The sequence below is a fragment of the Cavia porcellus genome, unplaced genomic scaffold (assembly GCF_034190915.1).
Source record: "Cavia porcellus strain 051 isolate PalLab524CR breed Dunkin Hartley unplaced genomic scaffold, mCavPor4.1 scaffold_19, whole genome shotgun sequence".
NCBI lineage: Eukaryota > Metazoa > Chordata > Mammalia > Rodentia > Caviidae > Cavia > Cavia porcellus.
The window spans coordinates 30,435,133-30,460,330 of record NW_026947502.1 but is presented as its reverse complement, the minus strand read 5'-3'; the positions used below and the strand labels follow the sequence as shown (position 1 = coordinate 30,460,330).

The 25,198-nt window shown below is 51.1% G+C and overlaps 2 protein-coding genes across 6 annotated transcripts in view; one reads left to right on the top strand and one right to left on the bottom strand.

The window, feature by feature from the left end:
• The first annotated feature begins 2,055 nt into the window (after positions 1–2,055).
• On the top strand, positions 2,056–16,032 carry Gprin1 (G protein regulated inducer of neurite outgrowth 1). Of its 2 annotated transcripts, none has more exons than XM_005005177.4 (2): positions 2,056–2,353; positions 11,999–16,032. In XM_005005177.4, the coding sequence occupies exon 2, from the start codon at positions 12,041–12,043 to the stop codon at positions 15,011–15,013; it is 2,973 nt and encodes a 990-aa protein (XP_005005234.2). In that variant the 5' UTR covers positions 2,056–2,353; positions 11,999–12,040; the 3' UTR covers positions 15,014–16,032. The 2 variants fall into 2 exon arrangements, with proteins under 2 accessions (XP_005005234.2, XP_005005233.2); XM_005005176.4 differs by lacking the exon at positions 2,056–2,353 and adding an exon at positions 2,436–2,595.
• Positions 16,033–16,064: 32 nt separating this feature from the next.
• Positions 16,065–25,198, bottom strand: part of Cdhr2 (cadherin related family member 2) — a 36,602-nt gene continuing 27,468 nt past the window's right edge. For 3 of the 4 annotated variants that reach the window (XM_063230823.1, XM_063230827.1, XM_063230825.1), the window contains exons 20-32: positions 23,620–23,691; positions 23,153–23,202; positions 21,160–21,308; positions 20,898–21,006; positions 20,722–20,810; positions 20,233–20,301; positions 20,055–20,132; positions 19,902–19,962; positions 19,701–19,825; positions 19,110–19,223; positions 18,952–19,032; positions 18,718–18,775; positions 16,065–16,278 (exon numbers count right to left, since the gene is read on the bottom strand). In XM_063230823.1, coding sequence (XP_063086893.1) covers positions 16,132–16,278; positions 18,718–18,775; positions 18,952–19,032; positions 19,110–19,223; positions 19,701–19,825; positions 19,902–19,962; positions 20,055–20,132; positions 20,233–20,301; positions 20,722–20,810; positions 20,898–21,006; positions 21,160–21,308; positions 23,153–23,202; positions 23,620–23,691 — 1,202 coding nt within the window. In that variant the 3' untranslated portion in view covers positions 16,065–16,131. The remainder of the gene's footprint in view (positions 16,279–18,717; positions 18,776–18,951; positions 19,033–19,109; positions 19,224–19,700; positions 19,826–19,901; positions 19,963–20,054; positions 20,133–20,232; positions 20,302–20,721; positions 20,811–20,897; positions 21,007–21,159; positions 21,309–23,152; positions 23,203–23,619; positions 23,692–25,198) is intronic. The other variant, XM_063230826.1, reaches the window with a different exon arrangement.

Here is a 25,198-nt window from a genome sequence, read left to right as displayed (position 1 = left end):
GGCTAAGGGCATGTAACCTGGACAGAATATAAGGGACAGAAAGAGGGCTGCTGTCATCATTTGCTGCTTCTTAACTACATCATGGCTTTACTGTCTTTTCCCCCACCATGAACTGTTTCTCTCTGCCACACCACCCTGCCTCAGAGTTAGCTAACTGGGTACTGAAACCTCCACAAACTACAATAAACCTTTCCTACTTGGGTGTCAGCTATTTTGTCTCAGCAATAAGATAGTAACCAAGACATCAAGCTTCCTTTTCAAACCCGGGCAACACCTTGTAGGCCACATTTTGCCTTCCTGATATGGCTGATACTGTCCTCCTTCTGGAATATTCTTTCCTCTTTGCTTTGAACCATCACTCTTTTGGGCTTTACTGGCCTCTCAACCTGCTGCTTCTCTTTCTTCCTTGCATCTCTCTCTTCCTGCTCAGTCCCTTAGTGCTGGTGCTCCTCAGGACGGCCCAGGGCCCTGTGTTTCCCTCTTTCGTTTATACTCTCCCTCCATGTGCCAGTATCCCACACACGACCTCCTTCACCAGCTCTCAGTTGGTGGGATTCCTAGTCTGACTTCAGCTGTGGCTCAACTCTGCACTTCCATGCCTCAGTGTGACCATCCGACAAGCCCTTACTATTCCCAGGGTTCATAAGGTGTACATCTTCCATACACCTGGCTCCTCAAGGCAGACCTCCGGGGCAGCAGAACCCTCTCTTTTTTCCTACCTACACCCATGCCTATTGGTATTTACCCCAAAATAGCACTGAGTCTTGCCCTACTTCTCCATCCCACCAGATGCTCTTGTGGCTGTTGTTTTCATCCCTCACCTGAACAACTGCCAGAGCCTCCTCGTACATGTGCTGTCTTTACCCCAACACTCCTCTGGCCCAAGTTGAACTTGTTTTGGTTCTTGCTACTTTCCATGTCTTGTGATCCTTCCCAGGCCTCAATTTATTCACATGTGTCGCCGAAACAATAGTGTTATTTTTGAGGCTGGAGAGGGAGGAAGTGAGGAATGAGGGATATAGTCGGTAAACTCTGAAGCTCAGGGCCACTGTGGGCAGGGAGTGAAACATTTTTAGGATCAGAGAGACACTAGGACGCCGCCTGGTAGTGTTGCTGTCCGTGGTCCTGAAAGTTGGCCCATCACCCTGGTTTTCACTTTTCTTTGGGATGTTGGGGGAAGACGGTGGTTCCACTGATTTTTCTTCACTTGCCATAGAGGTTTTAAAAAGACTTAAAGTCTTTTTAAAGACCTTAAAGGTCACAGTGACTTATAGTTCACCGATAAGGGAGAAAAGTAAAAACAATAAATAAGCATGAGGCCTGCAGGATTTAAATTTCGTAAATTTGTAATTCCAGCTGCACTATCAACTAACTGTGTGACTAAGAACAAGTTACTTATCTATATCTGTTTTTTATCTGAAAAACCGTGGGTGTGATACTAATGCTAACATTAACTTGTTCCCGGGTGATTGGAAATTGAAATTAGATGGAACCTGAAACAAAATCTTAGCACAATGTCTGCACCTAATAAAAGTTTTATTAGCATTAGTTGTTATCATTTTTAGTAGGGGGTTCATAATACAGGTGCGAATGGCTTTTATCACCTTCAGGACAATTATTGTTATTTTCTATGGGAAATCTAAGGAAGAGAAAAAAGGAACATTTTTCTGCTGTGCAATCTGGAGGGAGTGGGCAGTGAGTTCTCATGTCTTGGGCAATTCAGATTCAATTGGAAGCCCCTGAACACGTCCTTCACATTTCAGGTGGTTAATGTTAGTCCTATTTTCAGATAGGGAAACTGAGGCTCAAAGAGGCGACCTGACTCGCTCGAGGGAATCTACCAGGAGAAGGCTCGCACATACTGGAGGGAAGGCAGGTGCCCTGCATGTGGAGCCCGGCAGAGGGAATGGAAGGTGCCTCTCCCGCAGCACCGCCGCTCTGGTCCCCGCCACTCGCCGGCGCGTGGGCAGCGGCGAGACAAAGGGCCGGGGGCGGGGCGGGGCGGGGCGGGGCGGGGGGAGAAGGCCGGAAGTGCAGCCGAGGGGGAGGCGGGAAATTTCCTCGCAGAGGGAGCTTGGAGATCGCAACGCCCTGGGTCCCCTCGCAGGCGCCGCACGTTGTCAGACGAGTGGCCGCATCTCTGAGCAGCAACGCCCTCCTGGGAAACCGCGAGCGTCTGCGGGGCTCTCCTGGTTGCGATCCAAGACAGCGCGCCCGGCCAGGCAGGCGCGCCGCAAATGGGCAGCCTCTCCGCCCCTCAGTCTCCTGCTCCGTGAAATGGGAGCCAATTCGAGAAGGGCAGGGACTCCGGGAGTCCAGGGGCCGCAGGCACAGGCAGGATGAGGGGCCTCAGGTAAGGGGCGCCCCTCCCTCCCTCGGCTGCTGGTCCCGCCGGCACCGCCCCCTCCCGGTTCCGAGGCTGCCAGCGCGCATGCCCGGGGCGGGGCGCGGGCGGGAGCGCGGAGCGGGCTCGGGGGACAGCGGCTCGGAGTCCGCGGGTCCGCCCGGCAGCCCGGCCCTAGCAGCCGGGGCCGCTCGGGCGGCGGCAGCGGGAGCCAGAGCGCGGCGACGAGGAGCCAGAGCAGCGCACCGCCGGTAAGCCCCCGCCCTCACCTGCAGCTCGGGCCCCGGTGCTCTGGAGCCCGCTCGGTCGGCAGCCGCTGTCCAGGGTCCTCGGAGCCGCCCCCACCCGCGCCAGCTCCGCACCGCGCGCCAGGTGCCCAGGTGTGCGTTGCGCGCGCGGCCGGGGGCGGCGAGTGTCCGTTTCCAGGCTCCTCGCCGGGGCTGGGCGGGGCGGGGGCGGGTCCCGCAGCTGGGCCGAACCCCCTAGAGGCCCTGAGGGCCAGGCCGCCCGGCTTTATAGGACTGGGGCCCCGCGTCCGGCCTCGCGGTGGTTGAATGCTTTGTTTCACTCGGCAGTGCGGAGGGGGGCGCTTCCCGCCACCGGGGGGAGGGGTCCACCCGCGTTGATTCATCTCCTTCCTGGAGCGAGCTCAGCGCTCGAGTGGCTCTATTCGCACCACTGAACACACTCGCTGTTGCACAAGCAGTGTGGCACACACTCCGGGACCGAGTAACACACTCACCGCATTCACACACGGAGAACCTCATCCTCGGGCGAGGCCAACAGGTCTTACACAAACACACACGCACGCACACGGTATGGCCCTTGGTCATTCCATCAGAGTCATAAGCGTGGCCACCTGTGTATTCACCCAGGGCACCAGGTGGGAGACTTGCATACACACCCGGGCACAGCCCCACACTCACAGCAGCCGTTGTGGATCATAGCATACTAACAATGGTTCTTGATCAAACACTCCCACAGCCACTCCTGCAGCCTACTCTGACCTGTTCACACTTCTCATGGTGTCCCTCGTGGACAGATGAACAGATGGGCGGTGTCCTAGGGCAGTGGTGGTGGACCTATGGCATGCCTGTCACAGCGAGTGGTTCTTATTGTTGAAAGCTCTAAAAGTTTCTCCATCACTGGCCTTCTGTGGAAGGTCTGTCACCCTTTGCTACTCTGCTTCTCTCCCTACAGCCCCAGGCAGGAGACTTTGGTCCTTTGAAGGCCCTAGGAGAGGAGAGAACAGGGGGCAGCAGACGGATTTTCACACACACTCACAGACACATATGCCTGCCAAAACCTCATAAGCCTTTATCTGTCTTGTTACCATGGGAAGAGATGCTTGCAGGTGCTTGGCAGCTCTGGCTCTGGATTGAGTGTAGGGATGGCTCCAGACTGGGAAGAAATCCTAGGGAGAAAGGAACAAGCTAGCCAAGGCTCAATGCATTCACATGGGCTGCTCTGCCTGCAAGTGAATGGTACTCAAGTGTCTGCACCCATGCCCAGGCCACCTCTTCCATGAGTGGAACTGCAAGGCTATGTGGCCACACATGTGTACAGTCACATGGTCCAAGTGACTCCCTTAAGGTAAAAACATATTCAAGGGCCGTTTCACACACAGCACAAACATGTATCAAGTTTTTCCTTGAGCAGAAAACTCAGAAGCCAGATCCTGGCCCCAGACTGACCTAAGGTGGTGCAGACCTCCACAAGTAGTCTGCTCACTTCCTTACACACCAAGTGAACCACCCTGTATATAAGGGTTATTTCAATCTTCTACTTCAGTTAGGTCACATTCAGCCAACTGTATACAGGCTCATCTGTTCGTAGGATGTGTGTGTTCCTGCAGATGGGTGTATATGAATACAGGGACACTTGCTTCCTCTACTATGTGCTCCCTGGCCTCTGGGGTCCATGAGATTAAGCGGTGCCTTGGCCTGACCTCCAAGAATAGAAAGAGATTTTAAGATCCAAATCTTACTGTCCAGATCTTGGCTGACATGACTTTGAAGAAACCAGACTTTAGGCTCAGACACATCTGACTTTGAACAACTCCTCCACTCCCCAGCTGTATATTCTTAGCCAAGTCTTTGCTTCTTCTGGCTTCAGTGTCCTCACGTGTGGGATGGGATGGTAATGCCTCCTTCATGCCATTATTAAAGTCCAGGTGACAAAATAAGCCTGAGGGTGGTGGGCCCAGAACTAAACATGCAAAGGGGAGGTGATGTTCCCGAAGGAGGATGGGAAGAGAAGAGATGGAACCAGAGACCCAGGCTGTATTTGTGTGGCTGAAAGGTACTGAGGTTTCATTTAGAGCCAAAAAGGGCCTGATGGAACCATGAGGAACAGCACTTCTGCATTGTTTTCTGGGCAGATAGCCCTCATTTCACAGATTGGGAAACTGAGGTCTAGGCTGTAGGAAAAAATCATGCAAAGTCACAAATCACAGCAGTAACTAAGCTGAGACTTAACCCCACATCTTTCTAACTCCTGGATCAGGCTTGTAACCCTGCCCCGGACCTGATCCCTTCTCAGCAGCTGAGAACTTGGAGCTGGAAACTTGGAAGCCAGCCTCTTCCAGGGAGGTTTGCAAAGGGGAAACATGACCAGCTGGGCCATGCCTGTCTCTCAGAATCTCAGTTTCCTCCTCTGTAAAACAGGAATGTAACACCTGCCAGGAAGATATACATTGTCTTTGCAAGGATGTCTTCTGCTTTTCTTGGCATCTAGGTCAAGGGTCAAAACTGAGGCGGCAATAGGCCAGGAGAGTAATATACATGAGGGGATGGATTATGCAAATGCAGTGATTTGTTGTCATTGTTCTTTGAGACAGGGTCCTGCTTTGTAATTTAGGCTGGCTTTGAACTCAGTGATTCTCCTGCTTCAACATCTTCAATGCAGGAGTCATGGGTGTGCGCTACCACACATGGCTACAAATGCAATAACGGAGGGCAATAGTCAGCCTCAGGAACACCCATAGGAAGGAGGGAGGATTGTGGCTGATTGGAGAGTCCGCGCTCATCTCAGGAGGCCCTTGGAGGCTCTAGCTGGCTGTTGCTATGCAGGAAGCTCACATTGCCAAATTTTAGCTTCCCAGATTTGTACAAAACCTGATTCTCACACAAAGTCTTCTAGTTGTTAAGTATTGATCAGTCAGAACATGCCTTTATTTTAAATTGACTTTTTTGTTTTTTTGGTACTGGGGATCAAACTCATGACCCCACATTTGCCAGGCAGACGCTTATACCACTGACCTAAATCTGTGGCCCGTTTACATTGACTTTTAAAAAATTATTTTTGACCGGGGATTTAGCTCAGTAGCATAAGCGCCTGCCTGGCAAGCGCTAGATCGTGAGTTCGATCTCTGATACAAAAAACAAAACAAAACCCATTATTTTAGCACTCTGGGTCACACAGGCATTCTGAAGGCCAGATTGTGCTAGTTTGAGTCTGCTGCAGGTCCTCTCCCCCTGCTCCCTCCTGGGAGCACAGCTGGGTTCTGACAGGCTGAGGAGATAAACACAGGCCTTCCATGTACACAGCCCAGCCCTATGGAGAGCAGAGCTATGTACACCCTTTAATTCTCACAGCAGCTCTGGAGGAGCACAGGGTGGGCCCTTCAGGGTCCCCAGTGAGAGGCACAGAGCTGCTAAGGTGGTGAACCGTCCCGGGCCTCCCTCCCAAGGGACAAGCTTATTGGTTGGATGTGTTGGGAGGACCTCAGAGCTGGGCCACCAGGGCTGGAATGAAAGGTTGTAAGCACCAAGAACACCTCTCCTACAGCCGTTTTCTGAGTCCTCTGCACTGCTGCTTAAATTTCCTAGCCTGTCAGATTGCTGCTTTCCAGAGATGGAAACGAAGGCAAGCGTGGCAAACAGATCTCAGCTTTTAGCAGGAACGAGGCCCCTTCTGTTGCCTTCTGCCCAGTCACCCTGGCTTCTAACAGGCTTTTCCATAGATCACAGGTCACAAACCAGAGACCTCAGGTCAAAGTTGGCCTACAAGAGTGTTTTGTTTGGCCTGCATGTTATTTTAAAAATGAGCCAACTCTGGGAGGCTGGGGCAGGAGGATTGCAAGTTCAAACCCAGATTGGATAACCAAGCAACTTAGTACAACTCTATCTCAAAATAAATCTTTAAAAGGCTTAGAAATTAATGATGTAGCTCATTGTAAAGGCCCTGGGTTCAATATCCAATGCCACACACACACACGCATATGCACACACACACATACACATGCGTGTACACATACATACTCATGCATTAATTTTTAAAATTAAATTTTAATCTGGTTAAAAAATACCAGATTTATGACTTTGCTCAATAAATCGGGACACCTTGCCAAGCAGAAGCCATTCACTGCCCTGCTCAAAACATTCCAGAGGCTTCCCAGGTCCCTTAGGATAAGGGATTCCCCTACGCCTGCACGCCTGCTCTAATTCCTTCCTCCCTGTCCCTTCCTGCTGTAGTCCAGCCACTCTGGCCTTTTCACAGTGGGCCAGGTGCTGACCTCCTCAGAGAGGTCTTTCCTTTTTTTTTTTTTTTTTTTTGTCTTTTTCCTTTTTATCGGTACCAGGGATCGAACTCAAGACTGCCTGCTTTCAAGACAGGCGCTTATGCCGCTGAGCTAAATCCCCAGCCCTGAGAGGTCTTTCTTGACCACATGTCCAAACCAGCTGCCAACTCCTTCAAACACAGCACGCAGTATTTGAAATTATATCATTTGTTTGTTCCTGTTTTTATAGTCTTTCCAATCTTTCTGAATGTGGAATCAGAGGCCTTACATTCCTTACTCTCATGTCCCCAACCCCAAAAAACAGTGCCGAGACCATTGCATATGTACCTATAAATGTTGAGGTGAATTCTGTTTGGCCACCACTGGCGCCATCATGGGCAGGAATTGTGTGCAGTTACCCCTTTAGAAGGCACGAATACTCTCATTTGCCACGGTCCCCACCCCTGCCTCTTGTGCCCCTCATTCTGAGGATGTCAAGAGTCTTCAGTCACCTCCCTCGTACTATTGTTTTTTGTTTCATTTTGGGGTGTTTGTTTTCATTTGTTGTTTGTTTGGTTTTTGTTTAGTTTTCTTTTTGTTTTTTGTTTTTGGGGTTTTTGTTTTTGGTACTGGAAATCTAATGTTTTTCTAATGGGAGAAAAAATTATTCCTTTTCAAGTTGCTATCATAAGGCAAAAGACCAGCTGAACCACTCAAATCTGATGCCTTTCTGACTTCGGCTGATTGATGACTTCCAATTCCTCTTTTTTATGCTGGTGAAAGTCAGATCCAAAGAATTCCGGCCAAAATCTGTCTTGTGCTTCAGTTTGTTTCCCACCTGATTACTGAATCTCAATAAATCTCGCAGACACCCCAGGTGAACTAAAAAAAAAAAAAAAACAGACAGTACCCTGCCCAGCCTCTTAAAACAGTCTCTGCTCCTGTGTCCCCATCTTAATGCTGATTCCTGTCCTCCTACCCAGGTCTCAAGCTCAAAGCCCAGAAGCCCCAGCATTAAACAGTATTAATGGAGCTCTCTCTCTGGAACTCAAGGGGACTCAGAGGTGTAAATGGGTCGTGCAGAGTGATGGGATTCTGAATAGGCAAAGAACAGGAAGCCATGGGAACACAGAGGCAGCTCGTAGTCAAAGAAGACCCACAGAGGAGGAGGCATTTGCACGGAGACCTGAAGGTTTAGCAAGAAGTAGCCAGGCGAGGAGGGTGGGAGAGACTACCCCACCTGAGGCTGAAATGGCCATTGAATTCATGGACAAATGCAAAGAAGTGTCTCTATGGCGTGTGGTGTGTGTGTGTGTGTGTGTGTGTGTGTGTGTGTGTGTGTGTGTGTACATGCTCTGAGGGTAGGAATAGGTTGATAATGAAAAATAAATCCCAGCAGCAGACAGGGAGATAGGGCTTTAGACATACACTAAAGAGATGACTAAAGGCGATAAAGAATCATTAAAAGTTTCTATTTTTTCTTGTTGGTTTGTTTTGTTTTGTTTTTTGGTGCTGGAGATTGAACTCACTACTTCATGTTTGCCAAGCAGGCACTTATGCCACTGAGCTAAACCCCCAGTCCTGTTTTTTTAAGACGTAGTTATGTATCACATAAACATTTTGGTCACTGATAGACTGGTGTACACAGTGTTGGTCCCATAAGAATATAATGAAGCCATTGCAATATCTTAGCATAACATATTACATTTGTGGCAATGCTTGCATAGATAAATGTACTGTATTACCAGTTGAATAAAAGTGATCACAGGGCTGGGTATGGTGACATATACCTGTAATCCAGCAGGCTGAGGCAGGAGGATCACTGTGAGTTTGAGGTCAGCCTGGACTACAAAGTGAGTCAAGATCACCTGAACTGAATAGCAAGACCCTGTCTCAAAAAGACAAAGAACAAAACAGAACAAAAAACAAAGAAACAAGTATATCACACACAATCATGCATAGTACATAATTGTTGATTATGATGATACTGTAACAATGTTACTGGTTTTGTATTTAGTATACTGTATTTATTATTATTCTGAATCACACTCCTCCTACCTATTAAAAAATAAAGTTAAGCAGACATGGTGGTACATGCTTGTAAACCCAGACACTGGGAGGCTGGGGGAGGACTGCAAGTTCAAGGTCAGCCTGGAACGTTTATTGACTTAGCAAGACCCTGTCTTAAAATTCTAAAAGTTAATTACATTGCAAAAGGAATGAAAGAAGGGCATGCTGGAGTATGGCTCATTGTCCAAGCATGTTCAGGGTTGGGGGTTTAATCCCCAGAACTGAAACCAAGAAAGGGGTGGGCATGTAGATCAGTGCAGATGCTCAGGGTCCACGTTCAAGTACCATAATAAGTAAATAAATGAAAATAAAGTGCACTACAGGACAGTATGCTGCGTTACCCAAGCAGCAGGATCGCCCATGTTTTGTTTAGCACACCTCTTGGTGCATCAAAAGCCTGCACTGATATATATGAGGCAATCCTCCTACCTCAAGTGCTGGGGTTGTAGGTGTGCGCCACCTCGCCCGGTCCTATAACTGAGTTATTGATCCAGACCATCTATGTGCTTGTTTCTAAGTCCATTCTGTGATGTTCCTACAGTGACATAATCATCAACAAGACATTCCTCAGAATATATCCCAGTTCTTAAGCAAGACGTGACTCTACTTTGTACATGCATAGCCCAAATTTAAACATCACAAAGGGACATCCAAAGAAAGTGTCTCCCACTCTCAAATCCCCAGTCTTACTTCTGAGACACAACCACCACTAAAACTTTTGTGGGATTCCATGTGGAAATCTTCTTATAAATAAATCCATCGATATGTGTCTGATCTTCTGCTGGGCTACATGCATGAAACCCTAGAAGCTGTGCTGGACCCTATGTGTCTTTTTTTCATCGTCGAGCATCTTCCCTTATTGATCCACACATTTTAGCAGCTAGGTACTGCTCTGAGTGACTGTCCCACATGTCGCAGGCCCTGTTCCCTGGTTTTCTTCTCATTGCCAGCCAAGCGTCTCTACTCCTGGATGTATTAGCACTCTATTGTCAGGACCATCCCTAGAAGTGAGGTTGCTGGCTCCCATGTGTATTATAAACATTGATAGAAAATCATAAATGTCCTTCCAAAAAAAATTACAACCAACTTAATTTCCTAACAGGAATGAGGGGAGTTTTGAGCCAGGAGAAGTATGGTTGGATCTACATCTTGGAAAGATTATTCAGTCATTGATGTAATGAATATTTATTCAGAGCTTATTTACTGTGTTATTATTCTTGACTCTGGGGAACATATCAGCAAGCACAAGAATGTCTTCACCTTCCTGGAGCTGGCATTCTAATGAGAGAAACAAACCATAAACAGTGAACAAATGCATATGTAATGTCAGATGCTGATGGGTACTATAGAGAAAAACTCAGAGGGACGAGTGAACAGAGACTGCTACCCAGGGTTATGTAGGACTCAGCGAATGGATTACCAGACACTGCAGTCCGCAGCTCCCATCCAGCGCCACCTCCCAGCATTCTAGACGAAGGAAACATACAGGGTAAAGGCCCGGAGGCAGGGGCTGTCTAAAATCAGTGTGACAGCCACCAGTAGGGGGCTGAAGCAGCACGATGGAAAAGAGAGTAGTCAGAGAAAAGGCTGTAAGAGGTGATGGGGCCAGAAACTGCAGGGCCTTGGGAGTTACTGGGAGTTCGCCTGTACTTTGCATGAGATAGGAAGACACTGCATGGTTCTGAATGGGACATGATCTGCCCTGGGTTTTACTAAGACCCCTCTGGCTGCTGTTTAAGAATAACCTGGATGGGGTGAAGGTAAAAAGCAAGGGTAACCCAGTAAGAGGGAGTGAGGGTTAATCCAGGACAGTGGCCACCATCAAAGATAGATCCATTATATTTGGCTGACGGACAGGACTTGGGATATGAGGAAAATGTCACATCACCCTTGAGATTCTAGCCTGAGCACTAGCAAGATGACTTTGGAGTAGGTTTTGGGGGGGAATCAGGAGTTCTACTCACTTGCTCACCCCAGCTGCTGAGTGTGTAGTAGAATGAGGTCACCACAAACTGAGCTGGTCTAGAATGGGCCAAACTCTGACCTCCCACCAGCACTATCTCCCAGCAACCCCCACTAGCCGGTACCCTGCGGGCCACCTTCACCATCACCAACTACAGCTATTGGTCCTCGATGATTTTTTTCGGGACCCTTGATTCTGCTCCTGTATGTCTGGTGATCTCCAGGACATTTGCTGTGCCATTCCCACCTAGACTGTTTCAGCGGCCCAGGGCCTGCTGCAGAGATGGGGTATATGAATCAATGAGGATTGCTTGAATGAAAGATTGAATGAATTGCTGACCTGCCTCCTCATAGGTCTTGGCCAGTCCCTGTCCTATTCTGCCCAGCCTCCACATCATCCTAGAGAAATCTTTGCAAACACACACATCTGATGATGTCCTTGATTATAAACTGTTCACAGCTCTCTGGGGCCTACCCAGACATAACTAGGGCCTACAGACGTATTTTCTTTGACCCACATACTTTTTGGGTTTTTTATTTAAATCTTGAGTTAATTGGCATATTTTATGTTAAAGTCTGAATTTCCCACTTACTAGAAGAGCTAGGACTGTTAGGTTTCATTTCTCCAGAGCAGCATAGGTTCATGGAACCTGGGTCCCACTGAGACAGGGTGTGCATGCTGCAATTTGCTAGAGTCTACATGATTCCCTCTTGCTTTATACTCAACCTTCTTCCCTCACTTGAATGACTGATCTGGTCCCTATGCATTAGTTTGCAGCCTTGCCCTAGAGGCACATGCATAACTTCTGAGTAGCATATTGCATGGGGTAGGCTGCCAAGGATGGGGAGACAATAGGTGAACGGGAAAGGTCAGGCTGTCAGCAGTTGTGAGGAATGCCCTGCTATCCAGAGGGCTACTGGGAACAATGAAGCAGGGGACAGATGTAGTTACACTGATGCTCTTAGAACAAGCTCGGTGGACTGAAGAAGGCTGGACAGAGGCAGAGAACCCAGTGAGGAGGCTGGGCTGCTAGGCGAGGATGAACAGGAAAAGGCCTGCATGCAGGCTGCTCCCCCAGCAAATCTTCTCTAAGTCTGAGTCTGCTCTTGTTGTGTTTCAGAACCAGAAGGCAGCCCTGAATCAAGTTTGGCCATGAGGATAAATGAGCAGTGCTGAAGACCCAGCCTGGCTCCAGCTGCTTCAGAAGGACTCCAGCCCCTCAGAGCCCTTCTGCTGCCCCCAGGATGGGAGCCTGGGTGCTGGCCCGGCCATGAGGGAAGACTGCCCCTCCCAACAAAAGCCCAGCCCTGCACCCCTCAAGCACATCCCTGACCGAAGCCCAGGCATGGCCTCCAGACACAGTGACCCCAGTGGGGCTGGGGAAGGGGCCTCCTGCTCTGAGGGGCCTTCTAGGAGCTTGTCTTACCCTTCTTCTGTCTGCATCCCTCTCAAAGAGGCAGCCATCAAGGAGACAGTCGGGGCACATGAAGCCTCAACCTCAGGGATGCGAGAAACCACCTTGCCGGAGAAGCCAGACCCTGCATCCTCAATGGAAATTGATCCCATGTCCTCAGAGAGCAGAAATCCCATGCTTTTGGAGAAAAGGTATTCCAAGTCCTCAGATCAGGCTGATTCCACTTCCACAGACAAGGAAGATGCTGGGTCATTGGTGAAGTCAGATACCATGCTGACAGGAAAGACAGGGGCTGGGATCTCTGGAAAAGGGCCTCCTGTGGCTCCTGGAAGGATAGATCCCACGACTCCAAGGAAGGGGGATCCTGGACCCTTAGAAAAAGTAGACCCGGTATGCTCCAGTGAGGTGGACACAGTGTTACTAATGAAGGAGGATCCTGGGTCTTTGACAAAGATAGACTCTGTATCTTCCAACAACATGGATCTCACATCTCCTGGAAAGGAGGAGCCCAAGTGTTCTAGGAAAGAGCACCCTGTGTCCTCAGAAAAGGTGGGCAATGTGTCTCCTGGAAAGGTTGATCTTTTGTCCTTGGAAGAGAGACATTCTGGGCCTTCAGGGAAGGTGAATCCTGTTTCCTTGGAGAGCATAGGTTCTGTGTCCACAGAAAAGACAGATCCTGCACTTTTGGAAAAGCTGACTCCAGGCTCATTAGGGAAGACAGAGCCTATGTCCTCTGGGACAGCGACTCCTGCATCCTTGGGAAAGGTGGATTCTACACAACTGGGGACAAAAGAGCCTGCATACATGGACAGTGCAGAAACTGTGTCTTCTGTAAAAGAGGACACTCAGTTCCTGGGAAAGATGGACCTCGCCTCCTCAGGAGAGGGAGGTCCCATGATGATGGGAATGACAAAAACAGTGTCCACTGGACAGGTGGATCCTGTGTTTTCTGGAAAGATGGATCCCACATCTGTGAAAAGTGTAGATCCTGGGTCCTCAAGCAAGATGGATCCAGTTTCCTTGGCAAAGGCAGATCCCATGTCCTCAGGAAATCCAGAGCCCTTGCCTCCTGGACAGGCAGAACATGTGTCCATGGGGGAGACAGAAACTGTATGCTTAGGAAAGGAAGACCCAGTGTCCCCCAGAAAGGTGGGTCCCCCAACCATGGAGAGCATAAAACCACCACCTTCCGGGAAACTCAACCCCAAGCCTTCAGAAAAGACAGACTCTGTGTCCTCGGGTCCAGGGGATCCCAGGTCCCCAGGGTCCGAGGACCCCACATCAGCAATAAAAGCTGAGAGGAAAGGAGATCCACAGTCCTTAGAGAAGGCAGATCTCCCAGTTTCCAGCACAGTGGATCCTGAGACCAGGGGACAGGTAGAAACTGTCCCCTCTGGAGACATGGGCCCTGTGTCTTTAGAAAAGGTGGCCCCCACAACCACAGGAAAAACAGTCCTGGGGAAGATGGATCCCAGGAGCTCAGGAAAGATAGAAGCTGCCCCAGAAGAAAAGGTTGATGCCATTTTTCTAGAGAAGGAGAATCTTGGGAACTCCTCAAAAGGGGAAACCAGAGCTTTGGGGAGAGCGGAGCAGAAGGCTGGGGGCAAAGCAGACACAAAGCTCTCTGGGCACGAAAGTGCCTCATCTTCAGAAAAAGCAGAGATACCGTCTCTGCAGAAGGCGCAGCCACAGGCCTCTAAGAAAGTGGATCCTGTGCCCCCCGGAAAAGCAGAGCTCCTTGGGTCTGGGAAGGTGGAGCCTGTGTCCCAGGGGAAGGCTGACTCCGTATCTCCGAGGAAAGCAGAGTCCCTGTCCTCAGGAAAGGTGGTCCCTCCATCCCCAGAAAAGGCGATGCCCTCCTCTTCCAGGCAATCAGATAGCAAACCCTGCGGCTCAGCCCTGTTTCCTGGGGCTGGCGGGAGCAGTCATGTGGAGCCAGAGCCTGTCCCCAGCACCGATGCTTCCAGCCTCGGCAAGAAAGATCTGGCGGCCGAGAGAAGCCCTAGAGCAGAGGCCGCAGCGCCCCCACAGGGGCCACGGACTCGGGACAACTTTACCAAGGCGCCATCGTGGGACGCGAGCGCTCCGCCGCCGCGCGAGGACGCGGGGACACAGGCGGGCGCACAGGCCTGCGTGTCAGTGGCCGTGAGCCCCATGTCTCCGCAGGACGGCGCGGGTGGCCCGGCCTTCAGTTTCCAGGCGGCACCACGCGCACCCAGCCCTGCGCCCAGGCCGCCCTCGCGCCGGGACGCAGGCCTGCAGGTGTCTCTGGGCGCTGCCGAGACGCGCTCGGTGGCCACCGGGCCCATGACGCCCCAGTCTGCTGCTCCGCCCACCGCACCCCCTGCTTTCCCCGAAGTGCGGGTGCGGCCGGGTTCGGCGCTGGCAGCAGCCTTGGCACCCCAGGAGGCGGCTGAGCCAGTGCGCGACGTGAGCTGGGACGAGAAGGGCATGACGTGGGAGGTGTATGGCGCCTCCATGGAAGTGGAAGTGTTGGGCATGGCCATCCAGAAGCATTTGGAGCGCCAGATCGAGGAACACGGCCGCCAAGGGGCGCCTGCGCCTCTGCCCGCCACGCGCGCAGGTCCGGGTCGCGTGGGCTCGGTGCGCGCCGCGCCCCCGGAGGGTGCTGCCAAACGCCCGCCCGGCCTCTTCCGCGCGCTGCTGCAGAGTGTGCGCCGGCCGCGGTGCTGCTCGCGGGCGGGACCCACGGCTGAATGAGCTGTCTCCCTTCTGTACACCTGGGTCGTGAACTGTCTCAGGCTCCCTTCTAAATTCCAGGCCCCTAGAAGGGGTCTTCTCGGTTTGCGACAGAACTCTGAGGGGTGGGCAGCCTCTAGGGGCTTCTCCTCCCCTTCTTTCCCAAACACACAGATGAACCCCCCTCTACCCAGTCCCTTGGTGGTCATGAGCTCATAAACCCAGCCCTTGTTACCCCTCTGTGCCCTCACAGCTACTCTCTCTGTCACACTGGGAGAGGTGGGGACCTGCTAGGCACCCCTACTTCCCTCCCCCGAGAGCTGAGGCAGGCTCCTGAGATGGTCAGCCTGGAGTGTTGAGGACTCCAGGGGGCTGCAATCCGTAGAGCTGGGAAAGACTGCATGCAAATCTGTAAGTGAACCTCCATGTGTGCAAGGACTGGTGTGCAAGGCCCTAAGTGTGCTTAGCTGAGAATGTGAGGCCCTGGCGGCCGTGAGTTCCTGAACCGTGAATGTGAATGCATCTCCACACAGTGTGACAACCCCATGGGCAGGCGTCTCTTGCATGTTGTGGATGGTCCTTCCCCAAATCCCCTCTCCCATCCACCTGGCCCTGTGCCCCAGCCCTGTCTCCTCTCTGACACCTCCCTCCCCACCTTTTACCTCCCCACCCTCTCACTGGTTCACAATTCCCACAGGGGGCAAAGGCCAAGAAGCACCCTGGGGCCTCAGCTGAGGGACAGGCAGGAAGGACAGAAGATCTAAGACAGGAGTGGAGGCCACAGTGAGGCTCATACATGATCTCTGGCCACCACAGCCTGGGTTGATAGCTAGTCTTGGCTATTGGGGACAGGATGGAGTGCTCATTCTACAACACAGTTGTCCTTGAAACATCATCCTCTTCAGCTCCTTGTCCCCTCCGTGAAGTGAGCCCCTACAAGTCCCTTGTGACCACTCAGTACCCTTGTCCCCACCCCTCGAGCCTTGGTTTTTTGGCTACAACTGTCATGGTATACATTGGTAATAAAATCTTTCCCCAACCGTTGTGTGCAGTGATTGACTAAAAGCAGGAGGCAAAGCAATATTATATATTATTATATCCTGAGAAGAATGGGTGTGGTTTTTGGGTGGGGGCCTCCGTCACAGGTGTGAGGTGTCCAGGCCAGGGTTGGTGAAGGAGTAGCTCTGCCCATGCTGTCCCGTGAGACCTGCTTTTCTTCCTGACAGCACCTCCTTCAGGGGCTCAGGCTCTGCGTGTGGTTCTGGTGTGCTGCTCGGAGACTGCTGCTGGGGGGAACAGGGAGGGTCGATGATGGAGTGATCATCCCAGGCCCGACAGTGCAACTGGGCCTTCAAGCCCATGACTAGATGGTGCCTCAGCTGGGATCCCCTCTTGGGACCTCAGTCTTTTGCAGCTATGTCCCAGAGGTGGCCCTGGCCACGGTGGCACTGATGAGCTCAGACAAAGGGGTAGGCCTGGGATCATCTCTGGCTGTCCCACAGAGCAGCATTCTGGTGGTCTGCCCAGTCCAGAGTATCATCCAGGCCTGTGTCCTGTACCAACGAGGCGGTCCATCATAGTTGAGCTCTCTGCACCCGGCAGGCACCATGCCGAGGAAGGGAGGTTATATGAAGCATGCTCAGAGGACTGTCCTGGTCAGGAAGGGGCAGAGCAGGTTTGGACCACTCATCTTGTAGATCTAATGCCTGACCATGGTCCAGGGCTGCCCTGGTTGACTCTGGCATCTCCTTCTGCCATCTGCAGGAGGACATGTCTCAGCCCGGACCCCACTGTCAACTCATCGTGGTACACACTTCCATGTTTCTCCTACCTTGCTCTTCCTCGTTTCCCTGTGACAGGGCACACACGCATCCTGCCAGTCACATACACACCTCCCCCCACACACACCTCGCGGGGGAGGGAAGACTCCCTGGCTGAGTTACTCTGCTGCAGACACCCACAGGGCCAGGGCCCCAGGCACCACCACCCGCCCTAAGGCACTCCAAGGGCCTTTTCCAGACTGGGGCTGTTCCAGTCCCTGGTAAACAGTGGAACATCTGAGGGGCCCCAGAGGGGCTGAATATTCTACCAACACAGCCCTTGTTATTGGTCCCAAGCAGGGAGCAGAGCTATCCAGGGTAATATGATCTGGTCCCCAAGACCAGAGGCCTGAGTGCTGTCCGAGCCAACTCAGCACCCGCTCTGTGGGGATCAGTTTCCCTGTTGGTTATTACTGGGAAAGGTAGGAACTGATAATCTCTCACACCACATTTATGGAGCTCCTGGGAAAGTCACAGCACCCAGGGGTTGGTGGGAAAAGACCTCATCTCAGTTCCCACCCAGCCAAAGGAGAGGGGGCCCGGTGGCTCCTGAGAAGTCCCTGTGGCCCCCTGGGTCTGCCAAAGGCCTCCAAGACCCACCCACTACTGCAGGAGAGCGGGCAAAGGCAACTGCTCAGAAATTTTTCCTTCCTGAACAAAGTATAATGTTTATTCTGGCTTTAAAATCCCTCTGTGACTTGGTCTGCTCCCCTGTCCACACTTCTCTCACGGCTCCTGCTCTTTCCCAGACCACAGGCCTAGCCTGAGCTTGGGAGACCCTGATCTCCATAGCAAGACTGTCTGCTTCCACCCATGAAGACCTCCACTGATCTCTCCAGAGAGATGAGCCATGCCCAGAGGTGGCCTTGGTTGCCACTTATGACTCCCATTCCTGGAGGCCCATTTGGAGCCCTTCCTGTCAGATTCTTTGCACTGTGAGACACCCTGATCCCGGTGTAACATTCTGGCATTTTAAACTCGAGAGGCTTTGGTTGCCCAAATCTTTCCAAGCAAGGAGTTCTCGCAGGAAAATAAGGACTGAAGCATGAGGCCAGCTGGAGCTTCAGGACAGAGGGGACAAGTGGATGGGCACCAGGCAAGCTCGGGACCCAGAGGGGGCTGGATCAGGGAGAGTGGTGGCTCTGTCCCTTGACAGAACCTCACCCATGCGTCTCCTTCTGCCACCTTTGGAGAGCTTCTATGCCAGTGGGAGGAGAGGTGGCTGTTCCTGTGTTTCTGGAGTCCCCTCCCAGCCCACTGACCAGCTGCAGGGGTTCTCAGCCCTGCGTGGACCTTACAATCTCCCGAGGAATTCTGACAACACAACTGTGGAATGGCTGCACCCTTGGCCACTAGAATCGGGTGGGACTTGAGCACTGGCATTTTTAAAGAGTTCCCAAGGTGCTTCTAAACAGCTGCTCAGGCTGCACACTCTTCGACTCCTCTAACTCACCTAGTTAACGTTTTTAAATGATAGTACTGTTTATTGAGCCACCTTCTCTCCTTTGCTAGACTTTGTGTGTTCTTCTCCAGATCTTTCCTCCTGCCCCACCAACTTTTACACAAAGACCAGAAAAGAACAGAGCCAGATTTCCAAGCAATTGTTTCATGCCAGATGCTTTTATGCCTGCTCTTTAATCCTCACTGCTACTCTGCAAGATTAAAGTTCTCATCCCCATTTACAGATGAGGAAACTGAGAGCTTGAGGCAGGAATCATTCCCTAAGGACCAAGTGATGAGTGAAGGGGGAAGTGGGATGGAACCTCACTCAAAGGCATGGGGCCTCCTGAGGCCCGGTGCACCCAGGTGAGACTGCCCATGTCAGCAGTGGGTCCCTCCTCACTTTGTCCTTCATCCCATTCTTTTGGAGAAGGATCCCAAGTCAGAAGTTCTCTCCCATCTTACCTTGGTTTCTCGGTTGTTCTTATTCAGGTCCACAGAGTTGTCGTCCAGGGAATTGATACTGTGGGGAAAATGGTGGAGCCAGGGTTGTTGGGAGGCCCAGTCCTCCCTAACTGTGGGCCCTTCCGCCTCCTCCACCCTTACAGTACAATCACCACTGTCGTGACTTCCATGACTCGCCTCCACTGCCACCACAGCCATCATCACCGTCAATACTGTGAAGGGCAGGCACCTCACCTGACATAGTCCAAGTCCATTTCATTGGAGGAATCAAGGTACTCCAAGTCATTGGTGAGGAGGTTCAGCACGGGATTGGCCCTGGAGAAAAGGCTTGGTCAGGCAGCTGTGGCCCTCAGCCCCCTCACCCAGCTGTGCTACCTGGGACTCCTGCTCACCGCTCAGTGTTGTACATGTTAGTCCCAGGAATGGCAGGGGCTGAAGACACTATCCCCGCCGCAGTGTTCTGAGCCTCCCTGCTGGCCTTCATAGCCCGAATCTTCCTGTGGTAGCTGCAGGGAACCAGGAGAGGAGTCAGACTTTCACTGGACACCCACCCATTGCCTGCTGGAGGCCTCGACAGTGTGGCTTCACCACCATTCTGGCAGATGACTGTGTAAACTCCACTTTACAGAAGGAACAACCAAGGAAGGGAAGCGGTTTGCAGAGGCCATGCAGGCAGCTGGTGGTGAACCTAAACTCAACCCCAGATGTGACTGCTGACTGCTGGAAAAGGAACGTAGCAGCATTTATAAATTCATAGTGTGGGCCAGGCATCACACTGGGCATCTAGTGTTGTACCCATTCTTCAAATGAGGAAACTGAGGCTCAGGGACGGGAGAGGACTCACCCAAGTCTCACAACAGGTCACTGGTAATGGGACACACATACACCTGATGTCTAAACCCCAACTTTCTCTACTCCAAGCCCTGCATGTCTCGGAAGGAGGAAGGGGGAGGGCTAGAGACACGGGGCAATAGTAGCAGTACCTCTTCCGCATACACACAATGGACAGGACCATGACCACAAGGACCAGCAGCAAAACCCCTGCCAATCCTATGATGACACCGGTGAGCAGTTTTGGCTGGTCGGACTCTTGATTCCCCTGGGAGCCCTGCGGAAGAAGGAGCCTGAGGGTGGCCAGAAGTGTCTACACCCCTCCCCCTCCCTCCAACCTGCCGTCCACTCACCAGCATCACCAGCCCCAGCTGCAGCAGCTGCGTGAGTGCTCCTTGGTCTGCCCGGATCATCCTGGCCACAGAACCCCGCTCAGACGCAAAGGTCACTGCGTCCCCTGCCTCCCTGCCCAGCCCTGCCCAGCCCCAAGGACCAGTCCCACTCACAAGCTCAGCTCATTCAGTGTCAGAGCCGTCCCATTGGAGAAGACAAAGTAGGCGTCAAGGTAGGAGCGGGCTTGGACCCTGGAACAGGGCCAGGGAAGCGTCAGCAGCCTGGAGCCACCTGCAGCCCCTGCTGCTACTGTGTCTCTCCTCTGTCATCCACCGTGGACAGGGCACTCACCTGGCTGAGGAGTCTAGGTCCTGAATGTTCACAACGTAGACAGAAGTCTTGGTCGCCTGGGTCAGGGCCCTACAAAGGGGCAGGTGTCACAGACGCCTAGGATACAGGCTTTCCAGGCCTCTGACCTGGGCTGTGCCAGTGGAATCAGGAGTTGGGTGAATAAGAAAGCAGCACAGCGGCTAAGCAGGCCGCACCTTTGTGCAAATTAGAAGAGGAAACCTTTCCTTGGGGCTGGATTTGCAGCTTAGCAAGCAGTGTGCTTGTGCAGTACCCAGCCTTTGAAACTGTCTGTGACAGCTGTGTTTACGCCTCATTCTGTCTTTGGTTGGACAGGGCCTTTGATGGCATTCAGAACAGTAGTGTGGGTACCAGGCCCAAAAGAAGTACAAGGTCAAGGTTGGGTCGGGGTTGAGACATATTCCATCTAGTTCTTGTCAGAAACAAGCCTCCCATCCTTCCCCCGATGCCTTCTTCCCTGCCCAGACCTACGCCTTAATCTCTTCCACGCTGGTGCCCACGTCCACCTTGTCTGTGGAGAACTGCAGCCTCACGCGGTAACCCTCATCCACTGTGAAGAGCTAGGGAGGAGAGCATGGAGAGACGAGGCCCTGGGGACCCGGGAGCTGGCACAGGGCACCGGGGCCAGAGCGGGCACTGGTACTCACATTCAGGGAGATTGTGGCTTCCAGTGGAGGACCCACTGAAGGCATGTCCTGGGCCTTGACTGTCACCTGGTAAGTGCCTTGGATGGTGGGATCCAGGTTGGTCACCAGTCTATGGGGGAGGGGCGTATACTCAATCTCAGAATGCAAGATGAGGTTCTCAGAAACCCACTTTTACTCCTGCCAGCACAGGTGAGTTACTGTCTTGCACCTTCTTTTGGTCCCAGCTCTACCCCACACCCAGCCAGAAGCTGCCCAAAGTTACAGGATGCTGCCAATGAACACGCCGGCTTCCGAGGACTTGGTGATCTGGAAGCCCTGGAAAGGGGTCTTAGTTCCATCCTTAGTGATGAAATCCGTTTGGACAATGGAGAACTGGATCTCCCCATTCCTCCCTGAGTCAGCATCTCTAGCCTGGGAACAGGGGATGATGTGTGGGGGTCAGGTCAGGCCAGGCCAAGGACCTCCCGTCCCCAGCAGGGGCATGAGGCTGTGCTGGGGCCTGGGAGACTGATCTACTTAACCAGCACAAGGTTATCCAAGGTGTGCCATGCTGCTGAACACGTTTGTAACAGAGCAAGCTCGCTCTGCAGATTGAAGTTTGGACGAATCTCTGTCCCTGGACCCCAGCTAGCAATCCTGCCTTGTGAAGGTCCCCAGTACCACATACACATGCACACACACACACTCAGTCACAAGCACAGAGACACCTGAAATTTTATTTTATTTTATTTTATTTTTTTGTCTTTTTTCTTTTTATCGGTACCGGGGATCGAACTCATGACTGCCTGCTTGCAAGGCAGGCGCTTATGCCGCCGAGCTAAACCCCCAGCCCCCGACACCTGGACTTCTAAGCACCTACTGTGCACTTCCTCTTCTGACATCCCTCCTTTCAGGGCTTACTAATGTAAGAACTCCTGTAGAAGGCCAGGAGCTGCAGGGGCAAAAATGTTCTTATTTATTCTAGTGGCTTTCAGAGAAAAATACAGTACCACACACATGAGTTCCCTGACATTACTGTTCAAGACAAATAGGTATTGTTTGAGTTTCCAATTAAAGAAAAAGTGTTCAAAGCCACAGCTACGATCCTGACATCGGAGTCCAAGTGGCCCAGGCTTAGGCGACTATTTTATGGCTTGAAAGAACCCAAGAAGAGAGAATTTCTATCCCTATTTTATGAAATGAAACTGGAGCCTCACAAAAAACACTTTGTCTTTCTGGGCCTGGTGGTACCACTACACCTTTAATCCCAGCATTTGGGAGGCTGAGGCAGGAGGATCACTGTGAATCTGAGGCCAGTCTGGGCTCCTGAACTACATAGCAAGACTCTGTCTTAAAACCGGGGAGCGGGGGGCAGAGATTTAGCTCAGTGGCACAAACACCTGCCTGCCAAGTGCAAGATCATGAATTCCATCTCTGATACCAAGAGAGAGATGCTAGGCATGGTGACCCTATAATTCCAGCACTCTGGAGGCTGAGGCAGGAGGACCATTGCAAGTTTGAGACCAGCCTGGGCTACAAAGTGAGCTCAAGGCCAGCCTGAACTATCTGAAAAAGACAATAACTAACTAAATAAATGAATATATAAGTAAATAAACAAATATAGAAAGAGAAAAAAGAAAGAGAGAAAAGGAAGAAAGAAAGACCTTGTCTCATTGGCTGTTAGATTGGCCGTCTCCTGTCTATACCTGTCTCCTAGGTACACTCATGTCCTTTCCCTGGCATTATAGGTGGCACCCAGATTCTGCCTTCTGGAACCACCAGTTGCTTTTCAGAGAGAGAAACTGAGTCCACAGAAGTGTGGTAGATCGAGAAGATGCGCACCTAGGTCCAGCTCTGGGGCCCTGAGGGAGGCCTCACCCCACACAGCATAGGCATTGACCCATATCCAACACCATAACAAACTGGATGCATTTTTATAATTTTGCTGTGGAAATTATTTAACTAGAAAGAACACATTTAATTTAAAATAGGCTCTGATTTCTCTATTATGCTCAAAAGTTTTAGCATAGTTAGAAAAGTCTAGCCTGAAAAGTGGTATTTATGGTCATGAAATTTTTATGAATACCAAATTGAACAATTAGTGAAATTTGATCAGATCAATTAGGCAGGTGTTTGTTTCTGTCTTGGGGTTTGTGTTTTCATATATCACAGTGCATCATTTCTAGTGCTGAGACATTTAGCGGGCAGTATAAAGTTGAGGGCCTCAACCCTGTGTCTCCCGAGCCTAACGTGGCCAACAAAGACAAAAGACTCACCCGAACAGAAGCCACCTGCTGGTTGGGTAGCACGAGTTCCGGGATGATCACTGCAGGTTGGAACAGGAAAGGGTTATGCAGTTGGGCAGTGCCTACCCAGTCTGCCTTGCCCACAAGCCCAGCTCAGGTTCCCGCCTTCAAAATTCAAACCTGCTCTCAACGCATCTGGCAAAAGAGACTCCCATGACAGTTATACTTGAGCTGGTAGCTAGCAAGTCATCTACCTCCCATTGTACAGATGGAGAAACTGAGGCCCGATAGAGGGAGGACCTGGCTCAGGCCCAGTCATCTGATGAGGTAGAGCAGGAATAAAAAACTCAGATGTCCCTTCCAGTTGCACCCCTTGGGGGAGGTGGACTCAGAGCGCTTTATCTCTTTCTAAGGACTTTGTGGGCTGAAGGTGAGTCTATGAGGGGTACCCAAAGGGAGATGTGTGTTGGCAGCATGAAGACTGGGTTGCCACTTACCAAAAGTCCTATCATCTGGTAGAAAATAGGGTGCGTTGTCATTCACATCCTCGATGGTGATGGGGAGATTTCCTAGGGAGATGGGTCAGCTGGCTCAGAGTTCTTGTACCTCAGGCCAAGGCCTGACCCAAAAAGCCCAGGCCTTAGTCACATTTTCCACAGCCTCCCTTCCAGGCATCGCCCCATCAGTCCCTCCCTGGTTCCTTGACCCTTACAAGGCCTTCTCTGGTCTGAGTGGGTGGGAGCATCATTCCTACACCTCAGAGAGGGCTAAGCAGCTTGCAAAATCACACAGCAGGCCATGCAGGGCCCCAGAGGAGAAACAAGAGGCCAATTCACGCTTCCCATGAGCCAACTGGCCCACAAGTTGGAAACCATTACGTCCTCCCCCCACAAGCAGCCAGCTGATTCAGAGAAACACAGGCTGAGTTGCTAGCAACTGAACTACAAAAACAGCTTAATGCTTGTTTTGTTTGACTGCCTTTGCAGGCCTAAACCTGGAAGTCTGAGCATCTATTAGGATAACAATATGCAATATTGCAAATATGGGGGATTTCCTTCTGTTTTGTTTTTGAAATTCAGTATTGTTCTGTTTTGTTTTGTTCCATTTTACTGTTTTGTTTTATTCAATGTTCTGTTTTGATTGAGTTTTATTCTGTTCTGTTTTGTTGTTTCTATTATGTCTGATGGTGTGGGCACCAATTTTGAGATAACAAGAGGCATTATGGTAGCCATTGATGATTTCCTGTTATCCTGTTTTGAAGTCCTGTATCACTTTCACTGTTTTGATTGGCTTTATTTGTTTTTATGTTCTGTCATTTTATTTATTTTACTTACTTGTGGTTTTGTTTGTTTGTTACAGAGGATCGAACTCATGATCTTGGACTTACCAGGCAAGTACTTGAGCTGGGCTAAATCCCCAGCCTTTGATTGGCTTTATACTGTTTTATTTTGTTTGGTTTTATTCTCTTTAAAATAAAATTAAAAACAAAACAAAACAAAGTCACACAGCAAGAGTTGTGAGCCAGAATGGGTCCAGCCAAACTAGGTATATCATCCCACCTGACCACTGTGCGTGTGTGTGCACGCGCATGTGTGTAGCTCAGTAGTAGAGCACTTGCCTAGCATGAGCAAGATCCTAGGGTTGGGGGCTGGGGATTTAGCTCAGCGGCATAAGTGCCTGCCTTGCAAGCAGGCAGTAGTGAGTTCGATCCCTGGTACTGATAAAAAGGAAAAAGACAAAAAAAAAAGGGAAAAAAGCAAGATCCTAGGGTTGATCTCCAACTCCGTCACAGAGCACAAGAGGAAACTGTGTCTGGCATAGTTCTTGGCTCTCATAAAGACTCAGTGTAGGCTAGTTATTAATATAGCTATTATTGCTATTTGGTGTCAGAGTGGGGTATAAATAAATGTACATGTATGTTCTTTGCTTTATGCTGCCTCATAAAATAACAACATGAATTAGCAGCTTATTGCATGCCAGGCACTAGACTAAATGTTTCGTATACATGTTCTCATTTAACCTTAAACTGGACAGAAGGAGGATTTTGCCAGTGACACAGCTGGGAAGCGCTAAAGC

Excerpts from the sequence above, each read along its gene's own strand:
- Gprin1 (XM_005005177.4), top strand. The coding sequence starts at position 12,041 with ATGAGCAGTGCTGAAGACCCAGCCTGGCTCCAGCTGCTTCAGAAGGAC.